General features: G+C 46.2%; 1 protein-coding gene across 2 annotated transcripts in view; it reads right to left on the reverse strand.

The window, feature by feature from the left end:
- Positions 1-1333: 1333 nt before the first annotated feature.
- The window catches only part of LOC117666979 (1-phosphatidylinositol 4,5-bisphosphate phosphodiesterase gamma-1-like), a 94045-nt gene continuing 69423 nt past the window's right edge, over positions 1334-25955 (reverse strand). For both annotated transcript variants that reach the window (XM_060681785.2, XM_087891405.1), the window contains 13 exons: positions 25222-25299; positions 24207-24310; positions 20901-20997; positions 19441-19507; positions 17177-17340; positions 15705-15801; positions 13626-13850; positions 12432-12580; positions 12199-12313; positions 9643-9804; positions 8734-8822; positions 8318-8502; positions 1334-5254 (listed from right to left, as the gene is read on the reverse strand). In XM_060681785.2, the coding sequence (XP_060537768.2) occupies positions 5203-5254; positions 8318-8502; positions 8734-8822; positions 9643-9804; positions 12199-12313; positions 12432-12580; positions 13626-13850; positions 15705-15801; positions 17177-17340; positions 19441-19507; positions 20901-20997; positions 24207-24310; positions 25222-25299 (1584 nt within the window). In that variant the 3' untranslated portion in view covers positions 1334-5202. The remainder of the gene's footprint in view (positions 5255-8317; positions 8503-8733; positions 8823-9642; positions 9805-12198; positions 12314-12431; positions 12581-13625; positions 13851-15704; positions 15802-17176; positions 17341-19440; positions 19508-20900; positions 20998-24206; positions 24311-25221; positions 25300-25955) is intronic.

The following is a 25955-nucleotide window of genomic DNA, read 5'->3' on the forward strand; positions in this document are numbered from 1 at the left end:
TTGTGTGTTTGCCTGTTATTTTCCTAAAAATCAAGGTCTGAATACTATTCAATCAGAACAGGCCTGGAAGGGATCTTGGAAGTCTTCTAGTCCAACTTCCTGCTCAAGCAGGAGACCCTACCGTTTCATACAAGTGGCTGCCCAATCTTTTCTTAAAAATCTCCAGTGATGGAAGCACCCAGGACTTCTGGTGGCAAGTTGTTCCACTGGTTAATTGTCCTCACTGTTAGGAAGTTTCTCCTTAATTCCAGGTTGCTTCTCTCCTTGATTAGTTTCCATCCATTTCTTCTTGTCTTGCCTTCTGGTTCTTTGGAAAATAAATAGACCCCCTCCTCTTTGTAGCAGCCTCTCATATACTGGAAGACTGCTATCATACTAGACATACCCAATTTCTGCAACTGTTTTTCATGTTTTACTCTCCAGGCCTTTAATCATCTTTGTTGCTCTCCCCTGAACTCTTTCCAAACTCTCAACGGCTTTTTTGTAACATGGTGACCAAAACTGGATGCTGTACTCCAGGTGTAGCCTTACTAAGGCTTTATAAAGCAGTACTAATACTTCACGTGATTTGGATTCTACGCCTCTGTTTATATAACCAAGGATTGTATTGGCTTTTTTTTTTGGCTGCTGAATGGAATTAAAGAGGGAAGAGAGTTCCTAATTCCATGCCTTTGGCACTGCTGGCTGTTTTTCTCCTTGACTGTTGATGTGGGAAGTGATGAGGATATGATAGACAGCTGGGTTTTTACTATTTGACATTTTCCATTAGGCTGCATTAGTCAGTAGCCCTTCCCCTTTATTGGCAATCAAGAGATGATCTTTAATCAATCATGCAGCTTACAATTACAGGTAGTCCTCGACTTACGACCACAATTGAGCCCCAAATTTCCCTTGCTAAATGAGACATTTGTTAAGTGAGTTTTGCTGCATTTTACGACCTTTCTTGTCGCAGTCGTTAAATGAACACTGCAGTTGGTAAATTAGTAACACGGTTGTTAAGTGAATCTGGCTTCCCCACCGACTTGGCTCATCAAAGGGTCACAAAAGGGGTAATCGTGTGACCCCCGGAACACCGCAACTGTCATAAATATGAGCCAGTTACCAAGTGTCCAAATTTTGATCATGTGATCCTGGGAATGTGGCAACTGTCGTGTGAAAAATGGTCTTAAGTCACTTTTTTCAGCCCCACAGAAACTTCAAACGGTCACTAAACAGAAGGTTGTAAATCAAGGACTACCCATAGCGGTAGATAAGGCCAGTCCATTGCAACAGGAGGCTGAAAGGCGAGAAATCCTTCCTATGGAGAAAATTAACAGAAATTCACACGGACAACTTCTTGTTATAAATACTGGCTAAATAGATTTATTTGTTCATAGAAAGAAACAGAATCCCTCCCCAGAGTGGCACCAAAAAAAAAAAGGGAGGGGGGGCATGATTTTGCAACAGTGCTGGTGTGCCAACTCTCTTGTGCTTCTTAGGGGTTCCTCTGCTGGAAGAAAAAAGGGGTTGGGGGGGCAGTTTGAACTGGGCTACTGGCAAGGACTCCCACCCACCCAGGAATTGCTGCAGTTGTCTTGTTGAGTTGCTCAACTGATGTCCATTCAGGTTGCAAATTTGCTTCCTTCTCACGCTTCCTCCTTTGCTTGAGGCTTCCCTGGGGCTCCCTCCCTTTAGAATAGAATAGAGCTGGAAGGGACCTTGGAGGTCTTCTAGTCCAGCCCCCTGCTCAAGCAGGAGAACTTATACCATCTCAGACAAGTGACCGTCCAGTCTCTTCTTAAAAACCTCCAGTGATGGAGGCATCCACGATTTCTTCTGTTCTACTGGTTAATTATTCTCTTATTAATTAATCCCTTATTCTTCACTCATTGAAACGAAGCACAAGGGGACACCCCCCCTGACTGAAAGTTATAATTTGAACTCGCCGTTCTTGCAAAAGTCACCAGAACGGGCAATTGATTTATATCTCATTTTCAACCCGGCTAATTTTTTTTTTTTTAATCCACGGTTGACTGCATTTTAAAAGCAGAGAATCAAGGTGTGACCTTCCTAAGGAGCTCGCTTAAAAAATGGCACCGGTTCTCTACTAACAGGTGTGCAACCAGCTGCTTCCTCCCCATCCAAGGTTAGTAGTGAGGACAAAGAGGGAAGGCCAAGGATAATACACACACAAAAATTCTGACAGCTTTGCAAGAACCAAACTTTGCAGGAAAGTTCTCAAACTTTTGAGAATTTTAAGTGCCACCCTCTCCTAAACAAACAGGTCAGCTTTCCTGCAAAGTGGCCTAGCAAATACTTGCTGTATTTCCTTGCACTTTAAATCCTGAATTGTGCCAGGTTCTCTAATAGGGTTTTGAACCCTGTTCTGACTTTCCTAACACCTCCATCTGAGATACACCAGAAACACACCCCGTTGGAGATGGGACTTCTTTTGCAAGTTGCATTTTTTTTCCTGTTTCTGACACTTCTATTACAGGTTTTCGGTATTCTTGCTGTGGAATAATAATTCTTTTTTTTTTTTAAGTGCTAACTACCACTCTCAGCAGGCTTGTTATGTTGGATGAACTACCTGGTGAGAACTATTCCTCCTTTGTGGTTTGCCTGGCAGCTTTTGAGGAACAGGTGGCAGATTGGACTCCTGTCTTTTGAGTCTGTTATTGTCATGAATTTTCCTTTCGTTGCATAGTCCTCTAAGATATGTAAACGCTCCTGTTTCAGGTTATTTCCTGCTCTAAAACTCACTTCACCCTTTAGTGCAATTCTCCAAGGAGATGTCCCTGTAGCGATGGTCCCTTCGCGAGGCAAGTTTAACCAAATGCGTCCCAAATTCGGTCAAAAAAGGCTTCTTGAAATTAACTGGGCATCTTCTTTATCCTTTCTCTGTCATCATCTTTCATCATTATCTTTTAACGACGCCATAATCCTTTGTGGGGTGGAGTCTGAGCAACTGAATGGAGCTAGCAGAATGTTTACTGGCCGGATGCCCTTCTTGTTGCCAGTGCAGAGTTTTGTTCAGCTGATAAATTCTCATTGTGTCCAGAGAGAGAAATATCGGCCTCTACCTAGGATCGAACTCACAGCCTCCTGATTGTGAGGTGAGAACTCCACCTCTAGGCTACTGCACCACTCCTATCCTTTCCCTGTGACACTTACCAACTGTCCTTAGAGCCGGGATATCCAACCCTTGGCAACTTTGAAACCTGTGGACTTCAACTCCCGACTTCAATTCCCTAGCCAATCATGCTGGCTAATCTGGGTGTTGAAATCCACAAGTCTTAAAAATTGTCAAGGTTGGACACTCTTGCCTTAGTACACCCACAAAAAGTTATCTTGCATGCAGAACATTCTTAAAAGAGACTAAATTAGTGACAATCTTTGTAGCTCAGGATTGAAATGAGGGGTCCTTGGTCCTCTGAGTTTGGTTGTTTTCTCAGACATTTCATGACCCAAGTAGATAACATCATCAGTGCTAGAAGGGAGTGGGGTTTGTGGAGAGGAGGAAGAATGTGAATTCCTTAGGTGGTTTGCTCTCTGTTTAAATACAAGAGGCTTGCCCTGTTATAGGTATATAAAATGAGAGCAATCCTCACTCCTTCCTAGCACTGATGATGTTACCTAGTTTGGTAAGGAAACGTCTGCAAGGAAACATCTAAGCTCAGAGAGCACCCAGGACCCCTCCGGCTAAATTATACGCCCCTTTTAAGTCTCAATTGGAACTGCTGTTTTAGTTGGGCTTGTTGGAAAGCTGATCACGCGTGATCTTTTAATCCAAGTATTCCTTCCACAAAAGCACAGGGTTTTTTTTTCCCCTCCCAACCAATCACCTTCTAACCATCCCCACTACTATAATTGAGGCACATCCTCAACCCATCGCTCCAGGCCAGGTTGAGGACAGGCAAAAACATGACAAGAACCTTTCTCCCCATCTCTCTCTCTCTTTCCATCTGAATTGCCTGGGACCCCCGACCTGCCCCCCAACTCCCCCCCTCCCTTCAACAGCCAGCGTTAAGACCAAATGCAGATCGCAGCAAGGGAAAAATAAAGATTATGCCTTTTAAAGAAGAGCCGAAGGCTGGAAGCAGTTCAGCCGAAAGACAAGCGCCTTTTTTGGGGGATCCCGAAGAGGAATCTGGAGAGGCCGCTTTGGGGAAAGGACGATGGACTATCTTTTGCGCCTGGATCGTGCTTTGCTCTTCAGGTGCCACGTCTCTGCGGCGGCTTCGTCTTTCCCTGACTTGGTTTCCAAATAACACCTGCCTGCCTTAGATTGTCCCCGACGTCAAGGAAGAAGAAAGGGCGTCTCCAAAGGAAAGGAGGCCACAAGGAATAGCAAAAATGAAAATATTTCTTTCTGCAAGTGATATTTCTCCGAATCGGCCTCCACAGACTTCCGGGACAGTTATTGGTGGGGAAGGGGAGATTTTTTTTCTTCCATACCCCACAATAAATAAATAAATATACCCAAGGCTGCCCCCTGGGCACCACGATGGTCTGCGGAGAGAGGTGTGTGGGGCTTTGCCTCTGGCACAATTTGGAATTTAGGATGGGAAGGCAGGCTTGCAAAGCAGAACACAACGCCACTGGGAAATTGCTCTCAGCCTCTCTCGCTTGCGTCCAAGACTTGATCCTCAAGAGCTGAATGTGGCAGGGATCCTTTAGGATCCGGCAGGCCAATCCTCTGAGACTCCCTCATATCCCTCTGCTGCCCCCCCCCAATCTCTTCCCCTTCTCATCTGGCCCCACCGAGTTTCTCCTGTGCAAAACCCACATTCTCTGGGGAAAGTTAGATTAGAGGCACTTTGCTAACTGCCTTAGTTGCACCAAAGCCAAAAAAAAAAAGAATAATAATTAATAATAATTAAAAAAAACATAATAAAGGCTCCCCTTTCCCGATCCACCAGGAAAGGGGACACCCCCCCTCCAAAAAAAGTGGATTAAGACAGAGCCCTGATGAAATGTGTCGAAGAAGAGAATGACGGTGAGAACGGCATTCTTCCGACGCAGGAAGGGTTGAGCCGGCCGGTTTCATGAGAAAATAGTAGGCCAGGATTCCTGCTTTCTATGCCCGAAGGAGAATTCCAGCCGAGGGGGCCTTGTCCCCGCGGCCCGGGAAGCCGGCAGGATTCGGTGAAGGGCCTGAAGGATGTCTCTTGGAAGGCTGAAGAAGAGACACAGCGGCAGACCAGGGAAGTCCGGTGCCGATCAGTTACGCTTGTTGGCCATTTGCCGGTCTCGCTTCTTCTTCTCCATCAACCTGCGTTGGAAAAAAAAGAGAACGTAAGTACTTTTGTTTCCACTTGGAGACCGCTTCTGAACTTCGTGCTTGAAGTGGAAAAGAATGAAACTTCGATTTGGGGTTTTAACGATTTGATTGATGGCTCAGTGGCTAAGACGCTGAGCTTCTCGATCAGAAAAGTCGGCAGTTCAGCGGTTCAAATCCCTAGTGCCGCGTAACGGGGTGAGCTCCCGTGACTTGTCCCAGCTTCTGCCAACCTAGCAGTTCAAAAGCCTGTAAAAAATGCAAGGAGAAAAATAGGGACCCCCTTTGGTGGGAAGGGAACAGCGTTCCATGCGCCTTTGGCATTGAGTTATGCCAGCCACATGACCACGGAGACGTCTTTGGACAGCGCTGGCTCTTCGGCTTTGAAACAGAGATGAGCACCACCCCCTAGAGTCGGGAACGACTAGCATGTATTGTTGTGGCCCATCAGCGGCCTGTGCGGATTGTAGCTGATTCTGACAGCGAGGCGGCAGGTGTGGTGCTGCATCAGCAGCCTGTGCAGCTGGCACTCGAGTCGGACAATGAGGAGGCTGGAGATGATTTGGTGCCAGAGGCGGGGATTCAGCCAGGAACTTCAGAACCTCCAGAAGCTCCTTTAAGTGAAGAGGACGAAGAGGAGGAGCCTCTTCTCGATTCACGGGCGCGCAGAGCTGCCAAAAGGCAGGAGTGGCTCCTCAGGAGGAGGTCTCCTCGAGAGTAAGGCTTGGGGCTAATTGGCCACTCCCTTAGCCTATTTAAGGAGGAACGCCGACTGAAGCAATTTGTAGGGAACAACTTTAGTTCATTCTCCTTCACGTCTGGATTCTCTGCAAATTGCTTCTGGGCTTTCTGCCAACTTTAGTAAGATGGTGATTACTTTATCTTTGGTTTTTTGTAGGCTGTTAAGAAAGTTTATTAACAGCCTTTATTTGGAAAAGACTGAGTTATTTTAGTAAATTTAAGTTTTGTACAGACTTTGTGTGTGCTGTGTTCTTTGGGGTCCGTAGCTGGGGCAGAACACGTATGTGCGAGGGGAACCTTTACTTTTCACTTGATAGATCTCTATAGAAATGGCTTGTTCATATTATTATGGAAAAGCAAAAAGTTGTGATTTGAGCGCTGGCTGGGGGATTCTGGGAGTTGAAGTCCACCCATCTTCAAGCTACCAAGGTTGAGAAACACTGGACTAGTCAATGGAAGAGACTATTTGCAGCTCAGGGTTGGACTGGAGAGTCTTTGGTGCTCTCTGAGATTGGTGACTTTCTTGCAGGCGTTTCGTGACCCAACTAGGTAACCTCTTCAGTGATGTCCTTTCTTTCCCTCCCTCCCTCCCTCCTTGATGCTCTCTGAATTTGGTTGTTTTCTTGCAGAAATTTTATTACCCAATTAGGTAGCATCCTCTGTGTGGAAAAGGGGTTTATGGAGTGGAGGAGAAGAGGAGGAGGAGGACTGGGGGGTCCTGAGTGCCTCTGAGCTGGGTTGTTTTCTTGCAGACGTTTCATGACCCAACTAGATGACATCATCAGTAGTAGAAGGGAGAGGGGTTTGTGGAAAGGAGGAGGAGGAAGAGGAAGACTGTGGGTTCCAGAGTGTTCTCTGAGCTTGGTTGTTTTCCTGTACATCTTTCACAACCCAACTAGATAAGAGTAGTGGAATGGAATTGGTTTTGTGGAATAGAGGAGGGGGAGGAAGGGGAGGAGGGAGACCGGGAGGGGGAGGACGACGACAACGACTGTGGGTTCCAGGGTGCTCTCTGAGCCGAGTTGTTTTCTTGCAGACGTTTCATGACCCATCTAGGTGACATCATCAAGAATCCCAGTAGAAAGGAAATGTGGAGCACCTGGATGCAATCCATGTTCTCTCATGACCACTGGGCCCTTGTGAGAGGCCCTTGGTTGAGGACTTAGGGGAGTGGGGCCTGGCATATTAGAGTTGGGTCTAGGCCTCGCACCGGGCTTGGCTTTTGCAAGACAACTGAGCTGGGTTCAAAACGTAGAAAGCCATGGACCAAAGGTTGATAAAGAAGTGTTGATAGTGTCAGGTTTCGATGTCATCTCAATTAAAATAAATTGCATTTCCAAACAAATAGTCTTTGAAGAAATCTTTCATTTTATTAAGCACGACAACCTGTCCCCGATCGTGGCATAGCCAACACTGACTTCCTGACCCTAAAACCTTCCCTTTCCATTCCCCAATTCTCTGCGTCTCATTAGCCCTCTTCCCAAATCACTCTCCCCATATCTCCCACTTCAGCTCCCAGGAATGTCCTCCCTCCCATCTCATCTCCTCGGAAACATCATCTCCAGGGAAAATAAGTAGGTGAGAAGTCAAGCGTCCTCTTGCCAGTTGCCCCCTCTTCTCCTTCTTATGTCAGCACTAGAGTTAATGCAGGTTGAAGTGCTGACAGATAGCTCCCTATAACTATAGTTGTCAACTATAATTAACATATATAACTATATGTTCCTCACTATAACTATAGTGAGGAAAGGAAGATATGATGTCACAGCTAGTTTCAGAGAGTCTGTGTAAGAGATGGATTTGAACTATGGGTGAGAGAATCAGTGGCCAATGACCTAACATAGTTGGGTAATGAAACATCTGCAAGAAAACAACTAAGCTCAGAGAGCACGAAGGACCCCAGAATTCTCCTCTTCCACTTCCTTCTAACACTGATGATATTATCTAGTTGGGTGATGAGATGTTTATAAGAAAACAATGAAGCTCGGAGAGCACCAAGGACCCCACAATTCTCATCATTCTCCTCCTCTTCCTCCTCCTCCTCCTCCACCATCATCTCCTCCTCCTCCCTGCAACCCCATTCCTTTCTAATACTGATGGTGTTACCTAGTTGGGTAATGAGACATTTGCAGGAAAACAACCGAGGCCCCCACAGTGGATTAATCCCCAGTACGATTCCTCTTCTCGGGTTGCTAATTGGGGAAAGTTTACCCCACCACTCCCAGAAAGCGGAACAACAGAGAAGCCACCACAACTACGACAGACCCTCTTGGTAAATTTACATCTAGGAGAGCAGGAAGACTTCCGGCGGCCACTCACTTCCTGTTGCGTGCTTCGGTCAGCTCCATGAGTTGCTCCTGCGCCAACCTCAGCTCATCCAGCCGCTGCTGGTAGCGCGCGTCGCAGTTGTTGCTGTGCTCCAGGTTCGAAACCTGGTTGGAGAGCTCGTTCGCTCGGTCCCGGAGTTGCTGGATGGAGGAATACAAGTTCTCGTCATCTTCTTCCTGCAAAAGAGAGAAAGGTACCTCCAGGTTGCTGGGTCTCCTGGTTTGCCCAGGCTTGGGCAATCTTCAGATGTTCTACAATCTTGGCCAGGCTTGAAATGGAACGCTTTCAGATGTTCTACAATCTTCCAGTGGTCTCTTTCTTCAGGACTTGCCAGCCCAACCCTGTCCGGCCTCCAGCTCATATGCCGCCACACCCGATGCTCTTTCTGGAAGGACCCCAAAACTCACCTTGGCGTTGATGATTTCAATGTGGAGCAGCAGAGAAGCCAGCTCAAGATCCTCGCTGTAACTGTTCTTCAGTGGCACCGACCGGTAGCCTGTGAACAACAAAGGTGGAGGAGAAAATCCCAAATCCATCTCGTCCAAAAGCTGGACAGCCAAGCAAATGATCTCCAGGCACTCCTCAGCTTACGACCACAATTGGTCGTAAGCCGAAGACTACCTATAGACTGAGGACTGCCACAAATTTCTGTTGATAAGCGAGACATTTGTTCAGGGAGTTTTGCCCCATTGTATGACCGTTCTTGCCACAGTCGCTAAGTGAATCACTGCAGTTGTTAAGTGAGTCACACAGTTAAGTGAACCTGGCTTCCCCGTTGATTTTGCTCGTCAGAAACTCGCAAAAGGGTGTGTGTGTGTCACGTGACCCTGGGATACGGCAACCGTCATAAATGTGAGTCACTTGTCAAACATCAGAATGCAAATCACGTGACCATGGGGATGGTAAAACGGTCATAAGTGTGAAAACTGGTCATAAGCCACTTTTTTCAGTGACGTCGTAACTTCAAACGGTCACTAAATAAACTGTTGTAAGGCGAGGACTACCTGTACAGGTGTAGTCCTCGGTTTACAGTCAAGCATTGATCCCACAATTTTCACTGCTCAGCGAGGCAGCGGTTAAGCGAGCTTTTATCCCATTTTATGACCTTTTTCGGTCAACGTCGTTAAGTGCAGCGCTGCAGTTGTCAAGCGAATGGTGCAGTCGTTAAGCGAACCTGGGTTCCCGCATCGACTCCGCTTGTTGGAAAGCGGCTGGGAAAGTCACCATTGGCAATCCCGTGGGAACCCGCCATTCACTTCTCGGGAGAAGCATGCGAATTTCGCGATGGGGTGAAAGGGGAGGGGCTGAGCCGGTACCTGTTTTGAGGCTTTTGACGGGAAAGGTGGCCTGGGCCAAGAAGTTGGGGTCACTGAACATGTCTTCCTCGTAAACCACGAAGCGGAGAAAGGCGAACTGGGGGTTGGTGATGTCGAAGATGAACTGCTTCAGCAGCCAGAGGGGGGTGAGGCCGTTGTCGGCTGGGAGGAAAGGAAAGGACAAAAAAAATAAACATCCACATGAAGTTGCTCCGTGGGTTGGAGAGCCCAAACTTACATACAGAATAACAGACTTGGAAGGGACCTTGTAGGTCATCTAGTCCACCCCCCCAAAGCAGGAGACCCTACACCATTGTTGACAGAGGGCAGTCCAATCTTCTCTTGAAAGTCTCAAGTGATGAAGCTCCCACAACTTCCAAAGGCAACTTCTGTTCCATGGGTTGATTGTTCTCCCTGTCAGGAAATTCCTCCTTATTTCCAGGTTGAATCTCTCCTCGGTCAGTTTCCATCCCTTCTTCCTTGTCTGGCCTTCGGGGGCTTTGGAGAATAGCTTGACCCCCTTCCTCCTCTCTGGGGCAGCCCCTCAAATATTGGAAGATGCTCTCCTGCCTCCCCTGGTCCTTCTCTTCACTAGACTAGCCATGCCCAGTTCCTGCAACCGTTCATTGTATGTTTTAGCCTCCAGTCCCCTCATCATCCTGGTTGCTCTTCTCTGCACTCTTTCTAGAGTCTCAACATCTTTTTTATAGTGTGGTGACCAAAACTGGGTGCAGTACTCTAGGTGTGGTCTTACTAAGGCTCTGTAGAGTGGCATTAGTACCTCCCTTGATCTTGATTGCATCCCTCTGTTAATGCAGTTTAGGATTGCATTGGCTTCTTTTGTCTGCAGGAGCACACATCTGGCTCATATTTAAGTGATAGTCCACTAGGACTCCAAGATCCCTCTCACAGTTACTACTATTGAGCCAGGTACCACCTATGCTGCCTTCTGGTCCTTTGGAAAGTAGCTTGACCCCCTTTCTCCTCTCTGTGGCAGCCCCTCAAATATTGGAAGATGCTATCCTGTCTCCCCTGGTCCTTCTCTTCACTAGACTTAGCCAGGCCCAGTTCCTGCAACCGTTCTTCAGATTTACACATGGTAAATGTGAGTAGAACACGAGCCAGTTTTTGCATGGATACCTTTGAGGCTAAAAATCTGCTTCTCCGATGCTTAAAGCACCTTTTCGGCAATTTCAACTCTGCCCTTTCTGACCTGGAACAATTTTTTTTTTAAATGTACTTATTTATTTTATAGCCCACCTTTGTTGTTTTGACAAATTTTATTTATTATTTTATTAGTTCAATTTATATACCGCCCTTCTCCGAAGACTCAGGGCGGCTTACAATGCACTTATAGCAATAGCCTTCATTCTTTTGTATATACCTACTTATTAGGGCTTTTGGCTCCCCATAAGCAGTGTTTCTACAAAGTCAGCTTATTGCGCCCACAATCCAGGTCCTCATTTTACCTACCTCGGAAGGATGGAAGGCTGAGTCAACCTTGAGCCTGGGGAGATTTGAACTCGCACTAATTGCTGGCAGCTAAGTGCTACAATAACAGCACTTAGTGCACCACCAGCTGCACCACCAAGGCTCATAATAACTCCAGGTGGCGAGAGTATGTCCAATGTACCTTCCTCCTCCTATTTGCCCCGCTACGACAACTCTGTGAGGTGAGTTGGGCTGAGAGGGAAGGATTTGCCCAAAGTCACTCAGCCATCTTTCATGTAGGACTAGAACTCACCGTCTCTGGGTGATTGGCCCAAAGTTACCCTGATGGCTTTCTTGTCAATGGTGGGACTAGAACTCACCGTCTCCTGGTGATTGGCCCAAAGTCACCTAGCTGGCTTTCATGCCTAAGGCAGAACTAGAACTTCCAGTCTCCTGGTGATTGGCCTAAAGTCATCCACTAAGCTTTCATGCCTATGGCAGGATTAGAACTCATCGTCTCCTGGTGATTGGCCCAAAGTTACCCTGATGGCTTTCTTGTCAATGACGGGACTAGAACTCCCAGTCTCCTGGTGATTGGCCCTAAGCCACCTAGCTGGCTTTCATACCTAAGATGTGACTTGAACTCACGGTCTCCTGGTTTCTAGCCTAGTGCCTTAACTACCAGACCAAACTGGCTATCCTAATCCTACTCCTAATCCTCATCATCATCCAGTTGTCAGGTTTGGCCCCACCCAACCCGAAGGACCCTCCAAGCTACAGAAATGGCTCTAGCTGGGCCCTCCTCTACCTTCTTGCCTCAAACCCAGCAGCATGATGGGAAGAAAACTGGGAGGAAGGAGAGAGATTCCCACTCTCCTATTTTGGGGACTCCCTTGAATGCACCAGCCTGGGGGACCGTCAGCGATTCTGAATTTACTCCGTGGAGCGATGTGTCCCAGGTGATATCTGATGCACCTGGTCAGGTGCAGCTCCGTGAAAAAGAAGGTTCAGGGACAGTGTAAACCTCCCTCTCCAACATTGGTTCACACACGTCCCCTGGTGTTGGAAGTGTTGGCCGCGTTCAGACAAACCCGGAACACGCAACGTCGTTTCCTGATTTCCTACCTACGACATCCGTCTTGTTTTTGCTGTTGTCGAACTCTGAGCCGCACACCTCCACCTCCACAAACGGGCAAACGATGCTGCGGCCATTTTTGGGCAGGTGCCGGGCCCCTAAGATCTGGAGGGAGAAAGAACGGGGTGGGTTAGGCGGACAAGGCAGGACTCGCAAAAGCGGTAGCCAAGCTGGGAAGGGGAGGGGCGGAGGGGGGCATCCCGCGTGATCCCAGCTGACTGACCTGCAACTGGACGGTGATGGGCTCCACGTGCTTCAGGCTGCTCTTGTCGAAAGGGTCGAAGACGTCGTCCCGCATCATGTCCGGCTGCAGGACGTAGCCGCTGCGCCCGCCCAGCATGAAGAGCGACTGGTTCAGCTGCATCGGTTTGTCTGGAAGGAAGGACCCACCGGGATTCAGAGGAAAGAACAGCTGAAGGGGACCCCGTGAGGTCAGAGCAGGGGACGAAGGGCCTTTGGAGAACATAATGGTGTGTGGGAAAGGCCTTGGCAGACGGAGGGAAGAATGGCTATCCAGGGAACAGAGAAGAGACAGCGCAGCCTGCAGCTGCATAACAGTTGGAGAAAGGGCCTCGGAAGGGAGCCTCCCAGTGGTGGGACTCAAATAATTTAACAACCGGTTCTCTGCCCTAATGACCGGCTCGGAGGGCGTGGCCATGGTGGGTGTGGCCAGGGGGTGTGACAGGCAGCACTCAGCCTCCTGAACCCCCATGGAGGCAAAAATGGGCCACGGGGGGAACACCCCCCATGCCCCGTTTTGACCCTAGTAGGCCTCCCTGCACCTTCCTGGGAGTAAAAATGGAGGGCGTGGGGACTCCTGGAAGGGGAGGGGGAAGGAAGGGGCAGGGCCATCCAGCAATTTAACTACCGGTTCACCCGAACTGGCCCGAACCGGCTGAATCCCACTACTGAACCCTCCCTACTTTCTCAGTCTGTAAAAGGGGGTGGAGGGGAATGCTGCCTAGGGGACAGTCAGAGAAGAGATGGCATAGCCTGCAGCTGTATAATGGGTAGAAGAAGAAACTCAGAAAGGTTCCTCCCTAATTTATCAGGCTATAAAAAGAGACAGTGGGAGATTTATGCTCCCAGGCCTGCAAGATTCTGTTAATGTAGCCTTACAGTAAAGTTGAAGCAGCTCACCTGGTCAGGTGTTTCCTATCCGATCCACCTGGAAAGACTGAACTGATGTCCTTCAAGGACCCTGGGGCTCCTGCTCTGGCTTCACAGGGTTTTTTCATACTCTCAGGTAGTCCTCCAAACCTGGCCAATTTAAGTCTTGTGGACTTCGACTCCCAGAATTCCTCAGCCAGCATGCTCTGGCTGAGGAATTCTGGGAATTGAAGTCCACAAGTCTTAAAGTGGCCGCATTTGAAAACCCCCCCCAGATCGAATCCATTCAATATTGAAATGAATTTACCGGGCGTCTGGAAGTTGAGGGCCACTAACTGGCTGCCACAGATCCACATGGGCAGGGGGTCATAGTTGGAGGAGTCGAGGCGCTGGCCCTTGGGGTAGACGCGGCTGAGCTGTCGCCGGTTGTACTGCAGGAATTTTTTCCCCTTGCTGCGGTTGGCGTATTTCTCCGCCTTGGTCTCCGGGAAGGAAGACATGTCCCGGTAACAGGCTTTCTCTGTGCCGATCTCTGGAAAGGAAAACAGGTCAAAGAGTCAGCTGTCACGGATACGGGTCCTCTGAGGCTCAGCGCCACCCTTGCAGAGTGGGGAGGGGGAATGCGGGAAGTCCTAGACTTACAACCACAATGGGGTCCAAAATAACTGTTGCTAAGCGAGACAGTTGCTAAGTGAGTTTTGCTCCATTTTACGACCTTTCTTTCCACAGATGTTAACTGAATCACTGCAGTTGTTAAATTGGTAATATGGTTGTTAAATGAATCTTAACTTAATCAATCAATCAATCAATCAATCAGAATAGAACTGGAAGGGACCTTGGAGGTCTTCTAGTCCAACCCCCTGTTCAAGCAAGAGACCCTCGACCATTTCAAGCTTTGTTTGTCAGAAGGTCACAAAAGGTGATCATGTGACACCCCCCCCCGGACACTGCAACCGTCATAAATATGAATCGGTTGTCAAGTGCCCAAATTTGATCATGTGATCATAGAGATGCTGCAGCAGTGTGCAAAAAAGCTTTGAACAGTCACTAAATAAATTCAAAGATTACCTGTATTGTATTGTCTACATACCTCAATATATTATATCTCTATATCTCTCTCTATATATATAAAAGCGAAAACCACTCACGCATTACTCACGAAATCTCCAGAACCGCAAAGCCTACAGACTTGAAATTTGCCAAGTATGTTTCTCTTGGCTTCTAGGTGCTCAGCAAGAAAGGATTTTTCGAAATGACCATCAGAGCATTAGTATTTCCTACATTATTATAACACACTCTGATGCTAATTTGTTAGACGTTCTACTCCCCCTCACAACTTGAAAATAACTCTGGAGAGAACGGGATAGCATAGGACAGGCTGTTGTGGCCCGTCAGCGGCCTGTGCAGCTAATAACTGATTCGGACAGCGAGGAGGCTGGTGTGCTGTGCCAGCAGCCTGTGCAGCTGGCACCCTAGTCGGACAGTGAGGAGGCTGGAGAAGATGTGGTGCCAGAGGCGGGGATTCAGCCGGGGCCTTCAGAACCTCCAGAAGCTCCTTTAAGTGAAGAGGAAGAAGAGGAGGAGCCTCTTCTCAATGCACGGGCGCGCAGAGCAGCCAAAAGGCAGGAGTGGCTCCTCAGGAGGAGGTCTCCTCGAGAGTAAGGCTTGGGGCTAATTGGCCACTCCCTTAGCCTATTTAAGGAGGAATGCCGACTGAAGCAATTTGCAGGGAACAACTTCGTTCACATACCTTCATGTTTTGTCTTGCTTATCTTATCAGCTTCCTGCAAATTTCTTCTGGGCATTCTGCCAACCATAGTAAACTTTCAGTTATTGTTCTTTGAAGTTTTGGCAGCTGTTAATGCAGTTAATTAACAGCCGTTGTTGTAAAAAACTGGTTTATTTAGTAAACTAAGGTTTGAACGGACTTCGTGTGTGCTGCGTTCTTTGGGGTTTTTAGCTGGGGCAGAACTCTCTCTCTCTCTCTCTCTCTCTCTCTCTCTCTCTCTCTCTCTCTCTCTCTGCTGATGCTTTATTTAGGGGATGCTAAATTTGTATACAGTTCACTTAATGACGGCACTGAAAAATATGACTTATGACCATGTTTCACTCTTACGCCCGTTGCAGCACCCCCATGCTCAGGTGATCAAAATTCAGACCCTTGTCAACAATGGGAAAGCCAGATTCACTTCAGCACCATTTTATAAGCAGCTGCAGCAACAGATATTTTGGGCTCAATTGTGGTCGTAAGTCGAGGACAGCCTGTAACAGTGATTGGATGACGGCTGTAGGTGCCACATGCTAAAGAAAGAAAGGAGCCCCCACCCAAGCCTCAAGTCAGCCTCTTCTGAAGCAGAAGTCGGGACGAAGGGTCCAAGCAACTCACTCTCCTCATCGAAGGGCACCGGACGGCAATAAACGACCAGTTCTGAGAGCTCCAGGGCAATCTTCTTCCTCCGTTCCATGATCTTCCCTTCCTGCATCTGGACACAAGACAGACAGACCCTGATCAGGAGACCCCCGGGGAGCATCTATTCCACCCCGCCATACACAGGAGACGTTTGAACACACGGTTCTTCCACGTTAAGTTTCCCAGAGAAGAAACCAACCGTGACTTCACGGCCCGAAGATAAAAAGACGCAAGGGCTGCCTTGGCAAAATTCAAAAGAGACGGGCCAGACTCCGAGACCAGGAGCGAATTATGTTTTGGAGGCTTGCAGAGGGAAGAGCCCCAGGTGAGATATTGGGAGCTGGTCTTTACAATAGAAAGCCTCCGTAAGGCCACCCTTTTTGCTCACCATGATACAATAAAGGATGTGGAGACTCTGGAAAGAGTGCAGAGAAGAGCAAGAAAGATGATTAGGGGACTGGAGGCTAAAAGATATGAAGAACGGTTGCAGGAATTGGGGTATGTCTAGTTTGATGAAGAGAAGGACCAGGGGAGACATGATAGCAGTCTTCCAATATCTCAGGGGCTGCCCCAAAGAAGAAGGGAGTCAAATTATTCTCCAAAGCACCTGAAGGCAGGACAAGAAACAATGGATGGAAACTAATCAAGGAGAGAAGCAACCTGGAATTAAGAAGAAACTTCCTAACAATGAGGACAATTAACCAGTCGTTATTGCCTTTAGAAGTTGTAGGTGTTTCATCTCTGGAGGCTTTTAAGAAGAGACTGGACAACCACTTGTCTCAAATTCTATAGGGTCTCCTGCTTGAGCAAGGCATTGGACTAGAAGACCTCTTGAAGTCCCTTCCAACTTTGTTATTCTGTTATCACATACGAAAAACAGTTGCTGGAATTGGGTGTGTCTAGTTTAATGAAAAGGAGCAGGGGGGTGATATGATAGCATTTTCCAGTATTTGGGGGGCTGGCACAAAGAAGTGGGGGGGGAATCAACCTGAAAGCAGGACAAGAAGCCATGGATGGAAACTAACCAAAGAGAGAAGCAACCTGGAATTAAGGAGAAACTTCCTAACAGCGAGGACAATTAACCAGTGGAACAACTTGCCACCAGAAGTTGTGGGTGATCCAACACTGGAGGATTTTAAGAGGAGACTGGACAGCCATTTGTCTGGAATTGTGTAGGGTTTCCTGCCTGAGCAGGAGGTTGGACTAGAAGACCTCCAAGGTCCCTTCCAACTTTGTTTTTCTGTGATTGTGTCTTCTTCCGTTTGGCCAACAGAGATAGAAAAAGCCCTTTGAGTGCACCCCGAGTCCCATTCCATCGCATCCGACCCCAGAACCAACTTTCCCAAAGTCCTGAGACTCCATAACTTCAACGGGCACCTCGTGGAGCCAACCCCAAAACTTGAGGGGCCGGATCTTCCAGCCAGAAACCTCCCCTTAGGAGGACTCACCCTAGCGTCTGCGTTCTGCGTGACCTCTCTGATCTTGGCCACCCAGTCGTTCAGCTCCTCCAGAGTATCCGTGGCGACGTCCAGCGACTGGGATGGGTGGGTCATCTGCTGAGAATGGATGGTGAAGACAAAGGGTTTGGGGCTCCTGGCGTCTTTCGAGATAACTACAAGGACATCAGAGGGGGCGGCTTTACTGGAAGAGGCCCCCCAACGCAGGACCGGGGGTGGGGGGGAAGCATGCAGGGCTCGGAGGGTTGCTGGTCTCCCATTTGGGGCAAAATAATTGCATGAGGACAACTGGATTGACTGGTGGCCACATGAAGGGATGGCTTCACTGGTGGTCTTCAACAGCAGCTCAGTGGTCCTCTGTCCAAAATATCTCTCATCCCCTGAGCAAGAGCTGGAGCAGATGACCTTCATGCAGGGGTGAAATCCAGCAGGTTCTGGAGAACCGGTAGCGGAAACTTTGAATAGTTCAGAGAACCGGAAAATACCAGGAGTGGGGAGGGAATGGGGATTTTGCAGTATCCTTCCCCTGCCACGCCCACCAAGCCACGCCCACAGAACCGGTAGTAAAAAAAATTGTATTTCACCATTGCCTTCATGGTTACAGGTTATCCTCAACATACAACCCAGGGGTAAAATGCTCCCGGTTCGGACCGGATCGCCCGATCCGGTAGCGATGGCGGCGGGTGGTTCGGAGAACCGGTAGCAAAAATCCCCACCCCACCCCATGCCCAGCTGAGCCGCTCAATCATCAGAGGCTTTTTTTTTTTTTTTACTTTTAAAAGCAGTTTTTCTACAACCTCTTCGGCTGAAAAAATGCTTTTAAAAGTAAAAAAAAAGCCTCTTGATGATCGCGCGGCTCAGCTGGGATCGTCAAAGGCTTTTAAAAGAAAAAAAACCCCTTTTTTTCTTTTAAATGCCTCTGACGATCCAAGCTTTTTTTAAAAGCCTCTGCCGATCAGGCAACTCGGCTTGGATCGTCAGAGCCTTTTGAAAGCATTTTTTAACAACCTTTTCGCCGAAGAGGTTGTAGAAAAAATGCTTTTAAAGGTTAAAAAAAAAAAATGGCCACGCCCACCATCACATTGCCCCGCCCACCACCAAGCCACGCCCACAGAACCGGTAGTAACAAATTTTAGATTTCACCACTGATACAACTATTTGTTTAATGACCATTTGCAGTTAACAAGGGCACTGGAAAAAATGAGTTATATCTGTTTTTCACACCTACGACCATTGCAGCCACCCCGTGGTCACATGATCAAAGCTCAGATGCTCGGCAACTGGCATGTACTTATGACGGTTGCAGTGTCCTGGGGGTCACGTCATCCCCTCTGACCATGGAGAAGCCAGATGACAATTGAGCTCAAGACAATCAAAACGTTTGGAAAAAGCTGCATCAAAACGAGAAATTTTTTTTGATCATCTGACCATGGGGGGGGGGGGGGTCTGCAAGGGGGGTACCTGTGAAAAATGGTCCAAAGTCTCTTTGTTTCCAGTTCTGTTGTAACTTCAAATGGTCACTGAACGAATGGGTGGAAGTTGCAAACGATCATCTGAAAATAAAATATAATATAAAATAAAATAACGTAAAATAAGATGGTAATAAAATGAAATAATAAAATATAAAATAAAATAATAAAATAAAGTAAAATAAAACAATAAAATATAATAATAAAATAAAAAATAATAAAAAATAAAGTAAATATAAAATAAAATAATAAAATCAAGTAAAATAAAATAAAGTAAAAAATCAAGTAAAATAAATAAAATAAAGTGTAAAATAGAATAAAAAAATAAAATAAAGTAGAATAAAAAATAAAATAAAAAATAAAATAAAATAAAACAAAATAATAAAATAAAATATAAAATAGAATAAAAAAATAAAATGGAATAAAATTAGATAAAGTAAAATAAAATATAAAATAAAATAAAAAAATAAAATAAATAAATAAATAAATAAAATATAATAAAATAAAAAATCAAATAAAATAAATAAAATAACATAAAGTAAAATAGAATAAAAAAATAAAATAAAATAGAATAAAATAATAAAATAAAATAAAATAAAATAAAATAATAATAAAATAAAATAAAATAATAATAAAATAAAATAAAATAAAAATAAAGGCAGGGTTCCCAAAGGACAGAGGGAGACCTCCAGGGCTGAGGAAAGAGGATTGGGCGCCCGACCGAACCTCCTCCAAAGCGCTCCGTTACTCACCGCCAGCCACGGACCCTCCGCGCAAGACACTCACCCACGTGGCACGACGGGACGTCGATGAAGCCTTTCAGAAAGTTCCCCAGAGGGCTGTTCTCCACCGACTGGGATGGGGGGAGGGGGGTGGAGAAAGAGGAAAGGGGGAGGGCAGAAATGTTAAAATGGAAAAAAACTTATTTTTTAAAAAAAATAAGGTCACTTCTGTTCACTGACTGTTCTGGTAGCTCCTAAACCAAAATACTTTTTTTTAAAAACCTGTGCAACTTTAAGCTGTGTGGACTTCATTTCCCAGAATTCCCCAGCCAGGAACCGAAGATGGAGGGCGCAGCTCCATCTTTCTGGGAAGGGAGTGCAAATACAGGTAGTCCTCGAACTTACAACCACAATCGAGCCCAGAATTTATGTTGCTAAGTGAGACATTTGTTAAGCGAATTTTGCCCCATTTTATGACCTTTCTTCCCACAGTCGTTAAGCAAATCGCTGTAGTTGTTACGTTAGTAACCCGGTTGTTAAGTGAATCTGACTTCCCCATGGACAATGCTCGTCAGAAGGTTCCAAAAGGGGAATCGCATGACCCCGGGACACTGCGACGGTCATAAATATGAGTCAGTTGCCAAGCGTCTGAATTTTGATCACGTGATGCTACAATGGTCGTAGGTGTGAAAAATGGTTATAAGTCACTTTTTTCAGTGCTTTTGTAACTTCGGTCACTAAACAAACTGTTGAGTATTAACTGTACAGGTAGTCCTCAACTTACAACAATTCATTTAGTGACCGTTTAGATCACTGCAATGGGCCCCAAAAAGTGACTTATGACCTATTTTTCACACTCATGACCGTTGCAGCATCGCGCGAGTCACGTGATCAAAATTCGGCCGTTGGGCAACTGATTCCTATTTATGACCGTCGAAGCGTCCTGGGGTCACGTATTCCCCGTTTTGTGACCTTCCAACGAGCAAAGTCAACGGGGAAGCCGGATTCGCTTAACAACCGTGTTGTAACAAATGTCTCGCTTAGCAACGTATTCTGGGCTCCATGGTGGTTGTAAATTGAGGACTACCTGTATTTGCGCACTCCCTTCTTGGAAAAGATGGAGCTGCAACCTCCATCTTCGGTTCCTGAAGATGTGCTGGGTGGAGTCCCACATTCCCAGAAGCAGAGGTGGGATTCAGCCGGTTCGGATCGGTTCAGGCGGACCGGTAGTGACGACTTGTGAGTGGGCCCACGCTGGCGCAATCCCGCCCTACATCACTGTGTTTTGGACCCCGCACACATGTGTGGATGGCGTGCGTGTGCAAATTGCTGTGTTTTGTGACGCCGCATGCATCCGCGGATGGCGCACGCTCACATTTCCGGTGCTGGGCGAACCGGTAGCTACCGTATGCGAAGCCCACCTCTGCCCAGAGGGAAAAGCTAGCCAGGATGAAGCCAACATGGTTTGTCCTCTCTACATTCGTAGCAGTTTCCCAGAGAAAGCTGGCCGAAACAGGAACTGACCGCTTCGTCCTGCTCCGGCACGGAGGCACTCAAGGTCTCCTCCACGTAGTTAGCAGGGAACCAGAGCTGCTTCTTCCCGCCATAATCTCCTCGCCACCTGGGAGGGAGGGAGGGAGGGAGGGAGGGAGGGAGGGAGGGAGGAAAGAAAGCGGAGAAACACAGTTGGGGACTGTGAAGGCGGGGGACACAATGGCACACAAGCAAAACAGAACAGAACAGACGAGACATTTCTCTCGGCACAGCACCTGTTGCGCGAATATAAGTGATCCTCGAATTACGACCGAAGTCGCGACCGGAATTTCCATTGCTCAACCCTTCCAAGACCGAGTGGCTGTGGATGCCGGCGTCCCGGTATAGCCAGCTGGTGCCATCGCTGGCTATTGGGGGCGAGTCACTGACCCCCACAGAGGGGGCTCGCAACTTGGGCGTCCTCCTGGACACACGGCTGTCTTTAGAAGGGCATATGACGGCCGTGGCCAGGGGGGCTTTTTATCAGGTTCGCCTGATACGCCAGTTGCGCCCCTTTCTGGATCGGGACTCCTTGTGCACAGTCACTCATGCCTTGGTTACGTCACGCCTGGACTACTGTAACGCTCTCTACATGGGGCTCCCCCTGAGGAGCACCCGGAGGCTCCAGCTGGTGCAGAATGCGGCCGCGCGGGTGATTATGGGAGCGACGTGGGCTCCCACGTAACACCTCTCCTGCGCGAGCTGCATTGGCTCCCGGTGGTCTTCCGGGTGCGCTTTAAGGTGTTGGTTCTCATCTTTAAAGCGCTCCATGGCTTAGGGCCAGGGTACTTACGAGACCGCCTGCTGCTACCGATAACCTCCCACCGGCCAATACGCTCTCACAGAGAGGGCCTCCTCGGGGTGCCGTCGGTCAGGCAATGTCGGCTGGCGGCCCCCAGGGGGCGAGCCTTCTCTGTGGGGTCACCCGCCCTGTGGAATGAGCTGCCTCCTGGAATACGATTGATCCCGGACCTCCGGACCTTCCGTAAAGCCCTGAAGACGTTTTTATTTCATCAAGCCGGCCTAGCCTAAATGGTTTTTAATTGGGATTTTAAATTTTATGGATTTGGGGTTTTAAATTTGGGTAGCCAATGATTTAATTCTTTTTAATTATCTTAACTTTTGCATTTGTATGTTTTTTAATTTTGGCTGTTCACCGCCCTGAGTCCCTTCTGGGAGAAGGGCGGTATACAAATTAAATTAATAAATAAATAAATAAATAAAAAACAGAACAGAACAGACGAGACATTTCTCTCGGCACAGCACCTGTTGCGCGAATATAAGTGATCCTCGACTTACGACCGAAGTCGCGACCGGAATTTCCATTGCTAAGCAAGGCGGTTGTGAAGGGAGTTGTGTCTGATTTTACGACCCTTTTTTTTTTGGCCGTGGTTGTTAAGCGAATCAATGCAGTTGTTAAGTGAGGGAGATTAGAGGAACCCAGGAGCCTGAAACAGTGATCAATACAAGCTGGTTGCCGAGCTCCCAAATTTTGCTCAATCAAGCAGAGTAGAGTTGAAAGAGACCTTAGAGGTCTTCTAGTCCAGCCCCCTGCTCAAGCAGGAGACCCCATGTTAGGAAATGGCTATTGTCTAACTAGTTGGTCAGGCAATATATAAACTACCAATACATGTTTGTCAAAAAGTATTATATTGCTTTAAGACTGTATTGCATCATCCTGTATCCTGACTGGCTAAGCTCTGTAGCCAATGTACTTAAGGGGAAGCCTGAATCATGGCTTGTGGGCACTACACCATTTTATCTGCTTATTTGCTGTTACTCTCTACCTGTTCTCTCTGCATGATCACTGTTTGATCATTGCTACTTGTTGCTTTCTACTATTTATTGAATGTTTTAATACTGAACTTGTTCCTGTTTGAAACTCAAGAAGAACTGTTTTATTGTGTAATGACAACAACTGGTAAGAAGACTTTGTACTTGGAAATATCCCTGAATTGATATTTTAACTATCGCCTTATCTATGTATGACTTGGATTGTTATTGGACTTGCTTTTTTCTAAAAAGTAAAAGACTACCACAGCTCAGTGTGTCAGTATATTAACTGTGGTTATTCACTCTCAGCCGCTTTCATGTGCATACTCAAGGGGTACTCTGCTCAATAACCCATAACATCGGTTATGAGCCAAGAATATCCTTAACAGAAGGGACCTTGGAGGTCTTCTAGTCCACCCTCCTGCTCAGGCAGAAAGCCCTATACTATTTCAGACAAATGGCTGTCCAGTCTGTTCTTAAAATCCTCCAGTGTTGGAGCATTCACAACTTCCGGTGGCAAGCTGTTCCACTGGTTAATTGTTCTAGATGATCAGCTGAGTTAGATCAAGATGGCGCTTCCAAGGAGCAAGGATTAATCAGCCCATCATGTAGCCATCATCGCCAAGCAAAGTTGCGTATGACGTATTCTAATTCCTTTCCTTTGGGCACGTCGGTCCCATTTGTCAGTTCCTCTGCAAAACAACAGCCCTGCAGGGCATTAGCCAAGAATAAACCCTGAATGTCCTTCTCTAGGTATCTGAAGGTCTTTTAAACAAAGGAGAAAAAAAACCAGGGGAGGAAATCATCAAAGCATTAAGTCGTGAACCCCAAGATCTAAAGGGACGTCAAGAAACAATGGATGGAAACTAATCAAGGATAGAAGCAGCCTATAACTAAGGAGGGATTTCCTGATGGAGAGAAATATTAATCAGTAATAGATATTAATAGAAGTAATAGATATTTACACATAGAGGAAAATTTAAAAATAGGGTATAAAGTTAAGCCTTAGAGATGTAAAAAAGTAAAAACAAGTAAGCACATAAAATAGATCTCTAATAGAGAAATAGAGGTGAAACAGAAAATAATCACCAATGCAACAGTTTTCTAGAAGTCAGCCGATAGGCTGAAACAATGTTAGTTGTTAGTTAGTTAGGTTTTTTTTCCTTGTATTGTCTTTATGTATACATGTTTGTAAGTATTTTTGTCTTACGTTTTTGTTTAATAATTAAAAATATATATATATATATATATTAATCAGTGGAACAGCTTGCTACCAGAAGTTGTGGTTGTTCCAACACTGGAGGTTTTTAAGAAGAAACTAGACAGCAATCTGTCAGAAATGGTAGAAGGTCTCCTGCTTCTGCAGGGGGTTGGACTAGAAGACCTCTAAGGTCCCTTCCAACTTGGTTACTCTGTTATGTTTTGGGGCCCTTTTTTCTTCCTGAGCTGAGATTCCTGGCTTCTTTGGAGTTACCCAGCAAGGGTCTCTTGAAGTTCCTCCTTCCAAATTCATCTGGGACTCACCATCCCCCATCCTGCTTGTCAACGTTATGGATGATGGCTTGTTTGCAGAAGGAGAGCTCGTCTTCTCGCTGGGCTTTGTAGTCATACAAGGCCTTTACGGTACACTGCAAAAGGTAAAATGACCAAAATGGAGTCTGGAATTGATGTTAGTAAACGAGACATTTATGAAGGGAGTTTTGTCCTGTTTTACGACTTGTCTTGTCATATTTGTTAAATGATATCACTGCAGTTGTTAAGTGAGGCACATAGTCGTTAAGTGAACCTGGCTTCCCCGTTGACTTTGCTTGTCAGAAGGTCACAAAAAGGGGATCCTGTGACCCCGGGACACTGCGACCGTCATAAATACAAGCCTCTGAATTTTAATCACGTGACCTCAAGGATGCTACAATGGTTGTAAACGTGAAAAATTGTCCCTTTTTTCAGTGCCGTTGTAACTTTGAACAACTAAATGAACTGTTGTAGGTTGTGTTTTTAATTGTAACAATGAGAAGAGAGCTAAATCCATAAACTGAGCATCTAATATGAGAAGATACTCAATCATCCAAATCATGGTTGTCCCAAAAGTGCTTTTTCCAAAAGCCAGCTGGACTTTTTTGTTGTTGCCTTGAAAACATTTCGCTTCTCGCCCAAGAAGCTTCTTCAGTTCTGAACTAATGTAGCTGTCTATTCGGAAGAACTGAAGAAGCTTCTTGGGGGGGAAGTGAAATGTTTTCAAGGAATGAAAAATAGGAAAGTTTTTTTTTTTGGAAAAAGCACCTTTGGGAGAAGATGGCTAAATCTATTCTTTCTTTCTTTCTTTCTTTCTTTCTTTCTTTCTTTCTTTCTTTCTTTCTTTCTTTCTTTCTTTCTTTCTTTCTTTCTTTCTTTCTTTCTTTCTTTCTTTCTTTCTTTCTTTCTTTCTTTCTTCAATTTATATGCCGCCCCTCTCCAAAGACCCAGGGTGGCTCACAATACACTCAAAAAACCCGCAACACATAAAAAATGCAGAAATAACTCCTCAGCCTCGCCCACTTACCCTGGCCACGGGCATCTTGTTGGCTTCCACGTAAAAGTGAGGGCTCCTCACCTCATACAGCGCCCCATAATCCAGCTCCTGTCAGGAAAGATTTGTGACTAAAACCCTGGCCCCATTTTTGAAAGCAGGAGTTTTCCATCCTAGCAATTTTAAGAAGAGTGGACTTCAACTCCCAGAATTCCCCAGCCAGCACAGCTGTGCTGGCTGGGGAATTCTGGGAGTTGAAGTCCACTCTTCTTAAAGTTGCTGAGGTTAAGAAACTCTGGTCCACTCCATTTCTAAGGACCCCAACATGGAGGAAGACCCCCCCCAAAATCGAGAGAGAGAGAGAAAAAATATATATCCTTGAATAATAATAATAATAATAATAATAATAATAATAATAATAATAATAATAATAATTATTATTATTATTATTATTATTATTATTATTATTTATTGGTTAATCTTTAGTGAGATTCACAGCCTTTGAGGCTGGTTAATAGCTCAGCAGCTCGAGTCCTAACCAAGGACCTAGGAACTGTTAAGGTATCGTCAGAGGATGTAAGATTATTATTATTATTATTATTATTATTATTATTATTATTATTATTATTATTAATTTAATTTGTATACCGCACCTTCTCCCAAAGGGACTCAGGGCGGTGAACAGCCAAAATTAAAATACATACAATACAAAAGTTAAGATAATTAAAAGAGATTAAATCAATCGGCCTCCCAATTTAAAACCCCAA

Source organism: Pantherophis guttatus, chromosome 3, assembly GCF_059756535.1.
Source record: "Pantherophis guttatus breed Tessera chromosome 3, ASM5975653v1, whole genome shotgun sequence".
Lineage (NCBI taxonomy): Eukaryota > Metazoa > Chordata > Lepidosauria > Squamata > Colubridae > Pantherophis > Pantherophis guttatus.